The sequence below is a fragment of the Coregonus lavaretus genome, assembly GCF_964263955.1.
Source record: "Coregonus lavaretus genome assembly, chromosome: 29".
Classification (NCBI taxonomy): domain Eukaryota; kingdom Metazoa; phylum Chordata; class Actinopteri; order Salmoniformes; family Salmonidae; genus Coregonus; species Coregonus lavaretus.
The window spans coordinates 33183031-33198589 of NC_140016.1; the positions used below are offsets into that span (position 1 = coordinate 33183031).

General features: G+C 41.0%; 1 protein-coding gene across 1 annotated transcript in view; it reads left to right on the forward strand.

The window, feature by feature from the left end:
* LOC311105078 (GPI ethanolamine phosphate transferase 2-like) overlaps positions 1-15559 on the forward strand; it is a gene marked incomplete at its 3' end in the record, with an annotated part of 137947 nt that overhangs the window by 63468 nt on the left and 58920 nt on the right. Inside the window, exon 6 of the mRNA XM_084147074.1 lies at positions 913-1125. Within this exon, the coding sequence (XP_084003200.1) occupies positions 913-1125 (213 nt within the window). The remainder of the gene's footprint in view (positions 1-912; positions 1126-15559) is intronic.

Consider the following 15559-nt stretch of genomic DNA (forward strand, 5'->3'; position numbering starts at 1 on the left):
TTGGCAAACAACGTGTCAATTCGCTATGGAATATACTATACTGATTAACATCTCAATTTAGCGTCAGTGTTAGATCCCCGTTTCAAGACAGAATGGATAATCCGAGATGAGTCTGTATGCAACAAATTCGGGGAGATAAAGTAAGGCTGTGGTTTAAGCTAAAAGTGAAATACATGCAGATTTCGTTCCTTTTTTGGAGTGAGCGGGGGCGATTTGAGTGGAGCGCGATGCAAACTGCGTTGAGCGCTGAGCGATAATGAGCGGACTGGCCTGATGTGGCTTTGAGCGGGGGGAGCGGAGGGGTGAACAACTCCGTGAGCGAGGAGCTGAGATTCTCACCGCTCCACTCCGCTCATATGCTCTGACTGAGATCATGTGACACTTAATTGCACACAGGTGGACTTTATTTAACTAATTATGTGACTTCTGAAGGTAATTGGTTGCACCAAATCTTATTTAGGGGCTTCATAGCAAAGGGGGTGAATACATATGCACGCACCACTTCTCCGTTATACATTTTTTTTCATTTCACTTCACCAATTTTGACTATTTTGTGTATGTCAATTACATGAAATCCAGATAAAAATCCATTTAAATTACAGGTTGTAATGCAAAAAAAAATAGGAAAAACACCAAGGGGGATGAATACTTTTGCAAGGCACTGTATATATTGCTGTTGTATTTTAAGTTGTGCGACACAAACTAAATCAATAATTATTATAAAAATATGTCGTGGTAGGGGTTGATTAGGGATTCAAATGTTCTGCTCCGGTAACTTCTCACTTAACTTCTCAAATGATTTTGAATGGGACTGAATTGTGTGTCCCCACAAGGTCAGTTATACAAGACTGTGTTTCTATGTCCTGATATACTCCCCTCAATCTAGCTCCTCTCTTTACTCCTTATAACCAGTGGGGATGGAGAAGCCTCCAACAGTAGAGCAGGTGGACCTGACCCCAACCCTGGCCCTTGGTCTGGGCCTGCCCATCTCCCAGAACAGCGTGGGCCACTTCCTCCAGCCCGTGGTGGAGGAAGCCTCGCTCAGGGACCAGCTACGCTTCCTGCACCTCAACGGCCACCAGCTGAGCTGCCTGCTGAAGGACAGCATGCCAGCCTATGAGAAAGGTAAGAGGGAATAGTGTGGTGCAGTGCAGTGGTAGTGCCAGATCAGAGAAAGGTTAAATCAGCTCCCAGCCTCACAAAGCCACAGAATTGTTCGTGTGTACAAAGCTAATCAGAAAAAGCCAAGGAAAAGTAGCTAAATTCAAGTGTGTTACGAATACAAACACAAGCAAGTATACAGGCTCTTAGGCACATAAATACCATTTGTGGCGTGGGCACACACACAGACACATACACAGCGTCTGTCCCTGGAATCCTTTAAGTCTGTAAATAAATGTATTGACACCCGCAAAGGATTCAACAGGGTTGAGTCACAAAGATTGCCTTTGGTTGTCTCTCCAGAGGACAATCCTGCCCTCCTTTCCCCTCTCTCGCTCTCCCCCCACACACACACACATACACACACACATCACACACACACACAGCCTCCCTCTGCAGGGTTTTACTCTCTGCTACTTCTATTATCTTACTGAATCACTGTCAAAGAAAGAAAAAAATAGAAAGTATAAGATTATCCACCTTTGGGGTTCTTCCTGTCTCACACACACACACACACACACACACACACCGCCCCCGTAGTTCAATTTCAATCTTGGCTGCTGTGTTTAGGCTGTGTTGTATACAGGTCAAAGTGAGGCTGTGAGACACAGCAGCAGAAGCCTGGGCCCGTATCCACAAGCATCTCAGAAAAGGTCCTAGGAATCCCTTTTAAGACTAAAAAACTCCCAGCTCAGAGTAGGTTTTACGATAATGTTAAGACACTGTTCAGGCAAACTCTGAGCCAGGAGTAAAATGTAATCATAAAAGTTTATCTCAGCTGGTAATCACGACACTTTGAGGTATCGCGAAGGAAAGATACTGATGTTGCTCATTGACATTGTTGCAAATGATGGGGAATAACCAATCGTGATGAGGCATCGCCAGCTGTGAACTCTGTAGCACGCTTTAGACAACCACAGTGAATGTGACAAAGTGGCAAAGTGATCGTGTCAGGCGAAAATTACAGTATATCAAATGTTTTACCATACTGTAATTTTTTTGCCTGACACGATAATTTTGCCATGTCTTAATTATTGCCTGATATGTTGGCATGCATACTTTTAATTAATTTTTTACAATTCTGATGGTTGTTAAAAGTGGAATTTTGACAATGTCACCATTATATCAACACACTCGTCACTCCCGTTTTACAACTCTAAATCGCTTTGGCACAGTAGGCATCAAGTCACTTGCCGATTATGTTGCATACAATGTTGCATACAACATTTGAAAGGTCTATCATTTTCATTGAACAAAATCAAAGTGAACAAAAGCCCTAGTTTGCCTTCAATTGCCCAATTTAAAGGCATGTCCAATTTAGACATATTTTTTAACAACGTGATGTTGCGCTCCAAATGGATAACTTGAAATAACATGATGTAGGTAATTAAATAATCTAAAGAAAAGCATATTTACTTATTAGCCTAGTGGTTATAAGCATTTAGTCATGTCATGTGAAATAGGCCTCGTGAAATCATTGTCAAAAGCACAAGAGATAATGTTGCATGTACAGTACCAGTATCACTATTATTCTACAATGTAGAAAATAGTCAAAATAAAGAAAAACCCTTGAATGAATAGGTGTGTCCAAACTTTTGACTGGTACTGCAGGTCTACATTATTTGAACAACTCCAAAGCAATTGCATGTGGCACTGGAACCACTGACTCTGCATATTTCTATTATCAAGACCTGCTTGTAACTCCTAACTGCTCGTGAGCTGTCCTAAATATCTGTCGACTAGGTGTGACTCTTATGACTAAAGAGGCTTCATGCATAGCTTTTATTTTTACCCATCAGAGTAGGAGTAAAATGTCTCTATTCTCAGCACTTACCACCAATTTTCTACTCTGAGACGCTTTGTGGATACGGACCCTGTGCTTGGTCTATTACAGTGGATGTTCTGTATCAGGTCATTTAGACAGTGTCTCGTCCCAGTTTTCAAAATTGCTCCTGCACATTTATTTGATTCATAATCTTAAAAAGGGTCAACTCAAATGTGCAATATAAATGTACAGAGGTAAAAGTGGTTCACATGTCTCACTTGGTAGTAGCATGGAGCTTTCAACTCCAGGGTTGTGGGTTTGATTTCCCCAGGTTTCCCATGCTGAATATGTTAATTTAGGGACAATTTGGTATGTCAGAATCCCTTGATGATTCTCTGCGGGTGTTCCAACTCTACAGTATAGGAACATATTCCATATTCATTTGAGGTACAGTTCCCACTTCAGAATGATCTGTGATCTAGCTGGATTTTGAAAAAAGAACGATCCATGTCGGGAGATAGATCCGTAGAGTGTGTGTAGGCGTAGAGTGTGTGTGTCTGTGTTTGCATGTGTCTCTCATTAGAGTACTTGAACCTGATCAAAGCCACGTCTCACAATGCAGATTCGTATCGGTGAATGTGATCGGTGAATGTGGCTACATTTACACAGGCAGCCCAATTCTGATATTTTTTTTCACTAATTGGTCTTTTGACCAATCAGATCAGCTTTGAAAAAGATCTGATGTGAAAAGATGTGATGTGATTGGTCAAAAGACAAATTAGTGGAAAAAATATCAGAATTGGGCTGTCTGTGGAAACACAGCATGTGTCAAAACAAGCCCTCTAGCGAGCACACATGTTCTCTCACTGTTATGTGAATTATTTAACAAACTATTTCAGTGTCTCTGTGCGTCTCCCAAAATCAAGAAACTGACAGAGTCCCGGTCTGCATAGTCAGAGATATTTATTCATTGAGAATTCTGCCATCACAATTTCAGAGTCCATCTTTTATACTCATACGTCATACAAAAATCCCTCCTCTCTGTAGGCAGGCTGTAGTTTTCCACTTTATAATTGCTCTCCTGACCATCAGTTCACATACACACACACATACACGCACACATGCATACACACACACACACACACATGCATACACACACATATGCACACACATATACACATTTACACACATACATTTTCTTATCATAGTCTCTCTCCTCCCTAAATTCCTCAGTTATCTTGGTTTCTCAGTTGCCTGTAGACAGTTCTCCTTGACCTTTGTTGTCTGGCCTAACTCTTACTCACATTGCTAAATAGTAGCACAATGTCATAATCTTTACTGGTCCTACACTCACACATTACCAGGTAGTAGATTCTAACACATCTCACACAGTTTCAGAGTGTAATAATTAGTCACTACTAAGAAAGTACTAATCATACTTAAAACAAGAACATTTCACAACTATATTTAAGGGTGGAACATTTAGTCATTACTTTTAACCTGTATATAGAATTAATTTCTATATCACTTACCGAGTGCTATGCCACATATACTCGACTCCCCTCCATATGTATTTGGACAGTGAAGCTACAATTTTACATTTGGCCCGAAACTCCTGCATTTTGGATTTGAGATCAAATGTTTCATATGAGGCGACAGTACAGAATGTCATATTTTATTTGAGGATATTTTCATACATATCTGTTTTACCATTTAGAAATGAAAGCACTTATATATCTATTATATATCTAGTCCCCCAATTTGAAGATGTCATAAGTATTTGTTCAAAGTTCACTTATACTGTATTAAAGTAGTCAAAAGTGTTTGGTCCCATGTTCCTAGCAAGCAATGACTACATCAAGCTTGTGACTTGTTGAATGCATTTGCAGCTTGTTTTGGTTGTGTTTGGGATTATGTTTTGCCCAATAGGAAGTGAATGGTGAATAATGACTGGAGCAATTTTCTTTATCATGCAACAAGTTTGTAAAGTCACAAGCTTGATGTAGTCATTGTGTGCAAGGAATATAGGACCAAATACTAAACGTTTTACTACTAAATATACACTATGAGAGAATTTGTCCAAATACTTATGACATCTTCAAATATGGGTACTAGATATACACTACCGGTCAAAGGCTTTAGGACACCTACTCATTCAAGGGTTTTTCTTTATCTTTACTATTTTCTACATTGTAGAATAACAATGAAGACATCAAAACTATGAAATAACACATATGGAATCATGTAGTAACCAAAAAAGTGTTAAACAAATCAAAATATATTTGAGATTCTTCAAATAGCCACCCTTTGCCTTGATGACAGCTTTGCACACTCTTGGCATTCTCTCAACAAGCTTCATAATGTAGTCACCTGGAAAGCATTTCAATTAACAGGTGTGCCTTGTTAAAAGTTAATTTGTGGAATTTCTTCCCTTCTTAATGCATTTGAGCCAATCAGTTGTGTTGTGACATGGTTGGGGGGGTATACAGAAGATAGCCCTATTTGGTAAAAGACCAAGTCCATACTATGGCAAGAACAGCTCAAATAAGCAAAGAGAAATGACAGTCCATCATTACTTTAAGACATGAAGGTCAGTCAATCCTGAAAATGTCAAGAACTTTGAAAGTTTCTTCAAGTGCAGTCGCAAAAACTATCAAGCGCTATGATGAAACTGGCTCTCATGAGGACCGCCCCAGGAATGGAAGACCCAGAGTTACCTCTGCTGCAGAGGATAAGTTCATTAGAGTTACCAGCCTCAGAAATTGCAGCCCAAATAAATGCTTCACAGAGTTCAAGTAGCAGACACATCTCAACATCAACTGTTCAGAGGAGACTGTGTGAATCAGGCCTTCATGGTCAAATTGCTGCAAAGAAAACACTACTAAAGGACACCAATAAGAAGAAGAGACTTGCTTGGGCCAAGAAACACGAGTAATGGACATTAGAACGGTGAAAATGTTTCCTTTGGTCTGGAGTCGAAATTGGAGATTTTGGGTTCCAACCGCCGTGTCTGTTTGAGACGCGGTGTGAGTGAACGGATGATCTCCACATAAAGCATGGAGGAAGAGGTGTTATGGTGTGGGGGCGCTTTGCTGGTGACACTTTCTGTGATTTATTTAGAATTCAAGGCACACTTAACCAGCATGGCTACCACAGCATTCTGCAGCGATACGCCATCCTATCTGGTTTGGGCTTAGTGGGACTATCATTTGTTTTTCAACAGGACAATGACCCAGCACACCTCCAGGCTGTGTAAGGGCTATTTTACCAAGAAGGATTGATGGAGTGCTGCATCAGATGACCTGGCCTCCACAATCCGCCGACCTCAACCAAATTGAAATGGTTTGGGATGAGTCAGACCGCAGTGTGAAGGAAAAGCAGCCAACAAGTGCTCAGCATATGTGGGAACTCCTTCAAGACTGTTGGAAAAGCATTAAAAATATATTTTGATTTGTTTAACACTTTTTTGGTTACTACATGATTCCATGTGTGTTATTTCTTAGTTTTGATGTCTTCACTATTATTCTACAATGCAGAAAATTGTAAAAATAAAGAAAAACCCTTGAATGAGTAGGTGTTCTAAAACCTTTGACCGGTGGTGTATAAAGTGCTTTAATTTAAAAACTGTAAAACAGATACAGTGCCTTGCAAATGTATTCATCCCCCTTGGCGTTTTTCCTATTTTGTTGCATTACAACCTGTAATTTAAATAGATTTTTATTTGGATTTAATGTAATGGGCATACACAAAATAGTCCAAATTGGTGAAGTGTAATGAAAAAAATTACTTGTTTCAAAAAATTCTAAAAAATAAATAACGGAAAAGTTGTGCGTGCATATATATTCACTCCCTTTGTTATGAAGCCCCTAAATAAGATCTGGTGCAACCAATTACCGTCAGAAGTCACATAATTTGATAAATAAAGTCCACCTGTGTGAAATCTAAGTGCAACATGATCTCAGTATACAGTGGGGAGAACAAGTATTTGATACACTGCTGATTTTGCAGGTTTTCCTACTTACAAAGCATATAGAGGTCTGTAATTTTAATCATATGTACACTTCAACTGTGAGAGACGGAATCTAAAACAAAAATCCAGAAAATCACATTGTATGATTTTTAAGTAATTCATTTGCATTTTATTGCATGACATAAGTATTTGATCACCTACCAACCAGTAAGATTTCCGGCTCTCACAGACCTGTTAGTTTTTCTTTAAGAAGCCCTCCTGTTCTCCACTCATTACCTGTATTAACTGCACCTGTTTGAACTCGTTACCTGTATAAAAGACACCTGTCCACACACTCAATCAAACAGACTCCAACCTCTCCACAATGGCCAAGACCAGAGAGCTGTGTAAGGACATCAGGGTTAAATTGTAGACCTGCACAAGGCTGGGATGGGCTAAAGGACAATAGGCAAGCAGCTTGGTGAGAAGGCAACAACTGTTGGCGCAATTATTAGAAAATGGAAGAAGTTCAAGATGACGGTCAATCACCCTCGGTCTGGGGCTCCATGCAAGATCTCACCTCGTGGGGCATCAATGATCATGAGGAAGGTGAGGGATAAGCCCAGAACTACACGGCAGGACCTGGTCAATGACCTGAAGAGAGCTGGAACCACAGTCTCAAAGAAAACCATTAGTAACACACTATGCCGTCATGGATTAAAATCCTGCAGCGCACGCAAGTTCCCCCTGCTCAAGCCAGCGCATATCCAGGCCCGTCTGAAGTTTGCCAATGACCATCTGGATGATCCAGAGGAGGAATGGGAGAAGGTCATGTGGTCTGATGAGACAAAAATAGAGCTTTTTGGTCTAAACTCCACTCGCCGTGTTTGGAGGAAGAAGAAGGATGAGTACAACCCCAAGAACACCATCCCAACCGTGAAGCATGGAGGTGGAAACATAATTCTTTTGGAATGCTTTTCTGGAAAGGGGACAGGACGACTGCACCGTATGGAGGGGAGGATGGATGGGGCCATGTATTGCGAGATCTTGGCCAACAACCTCCTTCCCTCAGTAAGAGCATTGAAGATGGGTCGTGGCTGGGTCTTCCAGCATGACAACGACCCGAAACACACAGCCAGGGCAACTAAGGAGTGGCTCCGTAAGAAGCATCTGAAGGTCCTGGAGTGGCCTAGCCAGTCTCCAGACCTGAACCCAATAGAAAATCTTTGGAGGGAGCTGAAAGTCCGTATTGCCCAGCGACAGTCCTGAAACCTGAATGATCTGGAGAAGGTCTGAATGGAGGAGTGGGTCAAAATCCCTGCTGCAGTGTGTGCAAACCTGATCAAGACTTACAGGAAACGTATGATCTCTGTAATTGCAAACAAAGGTTTCTGTACCAAATATTAAGTTCTGCTTTTCTGATGTATCAAATACTTATGTCATGCAATTAAATGCAAATTAATTACTTAAAAATCATACAATATGATTTTCTGGATTTTTACCTATGATAAAAATGACAGACCTCTACATGCTTTGTAAGTAGGAAAACCTGCAAAATCGGCAGTGTATCAAATACTTGTTCTCCCCACTGTATATACACCTGTTCTGAAAGGCCCCAGAGTCTGCAACACCACTAAGCAAGGGGCACCACCAAGCAAGCGACACCATGAAGACCAAGGAGCTCTCCAAACAGGTCAGAGACAACGTTGTGGAGATGTACAGATCAGGGTTGGGTTTTAAAAAATATCAGAAACTTTGAACATCCCACGGAGCACCATTAAATCCATTATTAAAAAATTGAAAGAATATGGCACCACAACAAACTTGCTAAGAGAGGGCCGCCCACCAAAACTCATGGACCAGGCAAGGAGGGCATTAATCAGAGAGGCAACAAAGAGACCAAAGATAACCCTGAAGGAGCTGCAAAGCTCCACAGCGGAGATTGGAGTATCTGTCCATAGGACCACTTTAAGTCGTACACTCCACAGAGCTGGGCTTTACGGAAGAGTGGCCAGAAAAAAAGCCATTGCTTCAAGAAAAAAATAAGCAAACACGTTTGGTGTTCGCCTAAAGGCATGTGGGAGACTCCCCAAACATATGGAAAAAGGTACTCTGGTCAGATGAGACTAAAATTGAGCTTTTTGGCCATTAAGGAAAACGCTATGTCTGGCGCAAACCCAACACCTCTCATTACCCAGAGAACACCATCCCCACAGTGAAGCATGGTGGTGGCAGCGTCATGCTGTTGGGATGTTTTTCATAGGGACTGGGAAACTGGTCAGAATTGAAGGAATGATGGATGGCACTAAGTACAGGGATATTCTTGAGGGAAACCTGTTTCCGTCTTCCAGAGATTTGAGACTCGGACGGAGGTTCACCTTTCAGCAGGACAATGACGTTAAGCATACTGCTAAAGCAACACTCGAGTGGTTTAAGGGGAAACGGGGTTTACGGGGGTAAATAGTAATGCACGCTCAAGTTTTCTGTTTTTTTGTCTTATTTCTTGTTTGTTTCACAATAAAAAATATTTTGCATCTTCAAAGTGGTAGGCATGTTGTGTAAATCAAATGATACAAACCCCCCAAAAATCAATTTTAATTCCAGGTTGTAAGGCAACAAAATAGGAAAAATGCCAAGGGGGGTGAATACTTTCGCAAGCCACTGAAAATACCCTCAAATAAATGGTGACATTCTATACTGTTGCTTCATATGAAACATTGTATCTCAAATCCAGAATGCTGGAGTATAAATAGAGTGTAAATAGACACATAGATACACACAGACATACACACACACACACACAGTTCTACATAGTTACAGTTTAAGATTGTGTTTGAATTACGAAAGTATTTTAATAAATGACACACATAGAACAGTGACGAAAGGAATTAATTATGGAATTTGGCTACAACAACACATACACCACACCCTCATGAGAGGCTAATCAAACTCTGTGTGTGTTATCTTGCAGACTATAGAAAATAGCAGTATTTCTCAATTTATTGCAGGAGCTTTAAACACTGCCCTAAGTAGATATAATATAATATATAATATAATATAATATATAATATGCCATTTAGCAGACGCTTTTATCCAAAGCGACTTACAGTCATGCGTGCATAAATTTTTTGTGATGTGATGTTAATCTGCTTGTATTCCCTCTGCAGTGGTATTCTGATTGCATTGTGAAAGTTTTCCACAGAAATGTAGGTTGAATAATCATCCTATATGAACTGGAGAATTTTGGGGCACTGATGTACCATAAATCAACCATACCAGCTTTAGCTTATTATTTTAGCAATGTGTATCTTCTCCACTTCCCTGATTTCCCAATAATCTTTTAATCACAGCTTTTAGTTTCTTTGCACCTCACTTATGGAACAATCTTCAGAATACCCTAAAGTTCAGATTGTTGGTAGAGGACTTCACTGAGGAATGAGGTTGTTTTTTATGATTTTCTGTTCTGTATTTTTCTTTATGGGTTTCCTAATGCTCCTGTCTTGATTGTGTAATTGCTTGGTCTTGTCATGCAGGGCTCCCCCACCTAAATAAAGGTTAAATAAATATATCCATACACAAAAAATAATGTATGCACGCACGACTGTAAGTCGCTTTGGATAAAAGCGTCTGCTAAATGGCATATTATTTATATTATTATATGTTCACAAATTTAATAATTTGAACCATGTCACTGTCTATCAATTCACCGCCAACCTCTCCTCTCCATCTCTTTCCTCATTTTGTTTCTGGACTTGGGTGTTAAGTCACCCCACGGGCCTCTAACTACTGTAGAAAAATGCATGCCAATCAATCAGTGTCTGCTTGATGCAACTGTAATTTAAAACATATTTATATTGCACTACAGTCGCTCAAGAGACAGGAGAACTCACTCAGGTCTTAAATTACTGTTCTGAGTTTGACCTAAAATGGCTGCCAGGAAGGACCTTGTTTACAATGCAGACTATTCAGCAAAAAAAATTATCTTGCTAGTTTCCATAGTGATTCTGGGGCTCCTTTACAAGCAGCGGACCTAAATCTCGAGTGTGAAATCTGGCCATTACAACTCTGAGATATTTACCTCAAAGCATCCTTGTGAGATTGTCCTTACTATATACACGATGGACATTCGTAGACATCTACACAAACAACCATCTCACACCTACAGCAAATGTCTTGACAAGCACAGACAAGACATGATGAAAATGCTCAGTTCAGTCAATGGCGTGCGTACCTCATATCTTCTTTCCCACATATTTCAATTACTGGACCTCCTTTGAGAGGCTTTTCATTTTTCCTCAGTAAAAGGAACAGAGGGCCAGACGGACTCGTTAATCTGTGAGAAATCTCTGATAGAGAGAGTTGGACAATTGGAGAGAGTGGCTGCTCTTAAAGAGAACTCTGCAAGGTTGAGGTTATTGCTGTCCCAGTCAGTCACCTTGATTAAGGCAGCCATAATGTATGTCACATTCAGCCAAGGACCAAGCAAATAATCTGATCCCAAGTTCAACCACTCGCTGTAGTAGGCTAAATGACAGTGTGGCAATACCGAACAAATCCCTATTGGACTGACACAGTAGTGCCTATATCGAGGCGGCTCGGCCCTTTCTCTTTTTGACCTTACACATGTCCATCTCAAGGTGAGCATACATGAACAATTACATACAGTGCTGGAATGAAAAAGATACTGGTACACATATTAGGTATTCATATTTTAGAGCGAATGGGCGGTCATGGATGGGCGGACATTGTGATTTTGTCATGACTGTGACCTCTGGCTGGTGTGTGTCACGAGTGTTGATCTCAAACCGAACACTTGGCCCGTAAGCCCTTTATTGAGTGTTTTTTTGCTTTGCTGTTGTGTTCGATAGTGATCACACGAGACTGCAAGTGTTTTGGCCAAAATGAGCACTGAGACGATGCACACTCAACGTCCCAACAGCCAGTTATAAATATTCTAAATCCATTCGTGAGCATTGTCTCCCGCAACCGGTCTTGTAGCATGACTCACTTGCTATGAAACACGGGCAGTGAGGACCTGGGGCAGACACAAATGCATACTCTGATAGACAGTGAGAAAGTTGTCAAAACAACGACATCTCTCTACTCCTGCACAAAATATGTGCAAGTATATTGGTGATTTCATCAGCTGGTTTTAGCTCGTTGTAGCCTGCCTGCTGCTAGCTAGCTTCACTGACAAACACAGGGATGGAATTGTATCTAGCGGTAGCTAAGGATGTTGGTCACTGCACTGATAAACAGCGTGTAGGTTGTCACTTATTTAAGACAGTTTGACAGCTTGCTGATGAAGTTGTAGACATGTCCCCAGCGTTCAGTCTGTACTTCAGCATGTTTCCAAAGCACCAGTCGTTACGGTGTTATGTTGGGTCAGCTAAACACACAGCACAGCAGCTAACTCAATACAGAAAATCACATTGCAGGATTTTTAATGAATTTATTTGCAGGGGATCAAATACTTTCTTCCCTTACTGTAAGTATTCAGACCCTTTGCTATGAGACTCGAAATTGAGCTCAGGTGCATCCTGTTTCCATTGAACATCCTTGAGACGTTTCTACAATTTGATTGGAGTACACCTGTGGTAAATTCAATTGATTGGACATGATTTGGAAAGGCATACACCTGTCTATATAAGGTCCCACAGTTGACAGTGCATATCAGAGCAAAAACCAAGCCATGAGGTCGAAGGAATTGTATGTAGAGCTCCGAGACAGGATTGTGTCGAGGCACAGATCTGGGGAAGAGTACCAAAACAATTTTACAGCATTGAAGGTCCCCAAGAACACAGTGGCCTCCATCATTCTTAAATTTAAGAAGTTTAGAACCACCAAGACTCTTCCTAGAGCTGGCCGCCCGGCCAAACTGAGCAATCGGGGGAGAAGGACATTGATCAAGGAGGTGACCAAGAGCCCGATGGTCACTCTGACAGAGCTCTAGAGTTCCTCTGTGGAGATGGGAGAACCTCCTAGAAGGACAACCATCTCTGCAGCACTCCACCAATCTGGCCTTTATGGTAGAGTGGCCAGACGGAAGCCACTCCTCAGTAAAAGGCACATGACAGTCCGCTTGGAGTTTGCCAAAAGGCACCTAAAGACTCTCAGCCCATGAGAAACAAGATTCTCTGGTCTGATGAAACCAAGATTGAACACTTTGGCCTGAATGCCAAGCGTCACGTCTTGAGGAAACCTGGCACCATCCCTACGGTGAAGCATGGTGGTGTCAGCATCATGCTGTGGGGATGTTTTTCAGTGGTAGAGACTGGGAGACTAGTCAGGATAGAGGGAAAGATGAACGGAGCAAAGTACAGAGAGATCCTTGATGAAAACCTGCTCCAGAGCGCTCAAGACCGCAGACTGTGGCGAAGGTTCACCTTCCAACAGGACAATGACCCTAAGCACACAGAAAAGACAACGCAGGAGTGGCTTCGGGACATGTTTCTGAATGTCCTTGAGTGGCCCAGCCAGAGCCCGGACTTGAACCCTATCGAACATCTCTGTAGAGATCTGAAAATAGCTGTGCAGCAACGGTCCCCATCCAACTTGACAGAGCTTGAGAGGATCTGCAGAGAAGAATGGGAGAAACTCCCCAAATATATGTGTGCCAAGCTTACAGCGTCATACACAAGATGACTTGAGGCTGTAATCACTGCCAAAGGTGCTTCAACAAAGTACAGTGTAAAGGGTCTGAATACTTTCGTAAATGTGATATTTCTGTTTTTTATTTTTAACAAATGTGCAAACATTTCTAAAAACCTGTTTTTGCTTTGTCATTTTGGGGTATTGCATGTAGATTGAAGAGGGGGAAAAAACAATTGAATCCATTTTAGAATAAGGCTGTAACGTAACAAAATGTGGAAAACGTCAAGGGGTCTGAATATTTTCAGAATTAGGCTCGCTAGCCTAACTTCCTTTCAAGGGCAACGATACGCCAGGCCAGCTATTTAAAATTAGCATAGTACATCTAGCTACATGTTGAACTTCCATCCTCTCTGGCCATGGGCACGATGTATGAATTTATGGTTGGATCAGAATCGCCGTTATAATCATTGGCCAGTACGGAGAATTAAGTAAAACCACAAGTCGAAATCCCTATCTCTATCCATGGCTAATTTAGGAAAGGGCCCAATTTAGCTAGCTAGATAGCCACTGGAGGACAACAACACAATGAGATGCAACAGTTCAAGTATTTTTCTGTCAATAATTACGTTTGACTTGTGATGTGATTGGTCTGAAGCCAAATCGAAACTGGCTTTCCTTGACACTTTGGGTGCGCCAGGACCATTCACAGCTGAGCTCACTCAGTTTAGCTCAACGCTGATTGCTATAATATATATTTTAAAAAATATCAAGGTAGGCCAAATGCTCACTGGCTTCCCTTGCATCCAATGCTACAGGGGCAAGAATGGCATAGTCTTTCTGAACAGACAGCACCAGATAGATACACATACTGAGACAGCGGGGCGCTGTTTCATTCGCTCGGATGCTTTCTCCGGTGAGATACATTCAGCAGCCTCTGGCAAATTGAAGGACATTTATGAAACACAGAGAGACGAAAGATACATTATTTTGTATGTTTTTTCTTGGTAAATTTGACGCTACTGTAGCTATCTAGCTAATTCGCTTGCTAATGGCAGGAGCATAGCATTTAGTGTTGCACTAGCTGGTTGGTTAGTTTCTCTTTCGTTTCATTGAAGTGAATGGCTCAGGCTTAGCTAGCAAGTTAATAATAGACACGTTTTTGTGTACATCAAACTTCAAATATACACTAAACTCCTAAAGCCTTTCGCATGCTTCTGTTCGTCTAGCGCCGAACTCGGCTAGGCGAACCGAACGAGTGTGCTCGCATACTCCTTTAATAGACCTTAGAAAATAGAAAATAGTACTGTTTGTCCATCTTGAGATGCCGTAGCCAGTATACACTTCTTCAAAATAGTCAGAATTAATCTAAGATATCTCAAGAAATCTGTCATTAATTTAGACGTTTTTCAGAGATCTTAGTCGCGCAATTTTACATCTAACTAAGATGTTTGGTGCAGCATTTCTCAAGTGAAAAAATGTGTATGAAAACAATTAGTCTCTCGTTGATTGACAACAAACACTTCATTGAAGAATCCCATTGAAGAAGCCCTTTACCTCAAGTAGTATATCACCAGTCAGTCACCACATACAGTATGGTATGTGTAAGGGATAGTAGTGTTCTGTCCATGGCACGTCCAAATATCTAAAAGCGGACCCCATATTGAAAGTATCAGATACGCGTTGCTACCAGAGCCTGTTTTCTGTTCACCAAGACAGTAGTTTTGCTTTTGATTCTCATGTGTAAATGATAGAAAGAAGGAAAAGTGTAGATTGTTCAAGTTATTATTATACTTTCAAAACACTCTTTACTTACTTTTAAATGTTCATATTTTAAATAATCCTTTGGATTGTTGCCGAAACGAATACTCTCAGAGAATTTCTGTATTCTGTGCACCTAATGGAACAGAGGCGCTGGAATCTAAACCTTTTGATTAGGAGATGAAACAACCACAATCCAGGGCCAAATTCAATAAACTGAACCATAAAAACACTTTATTCTTACTCTACGGAGATGAAAGTTTGAATTCTTCACATGCTTAACAAAACCAATGCTTACAGTGCGATTCAAGAAGAAACTCTCCCGCATGTTA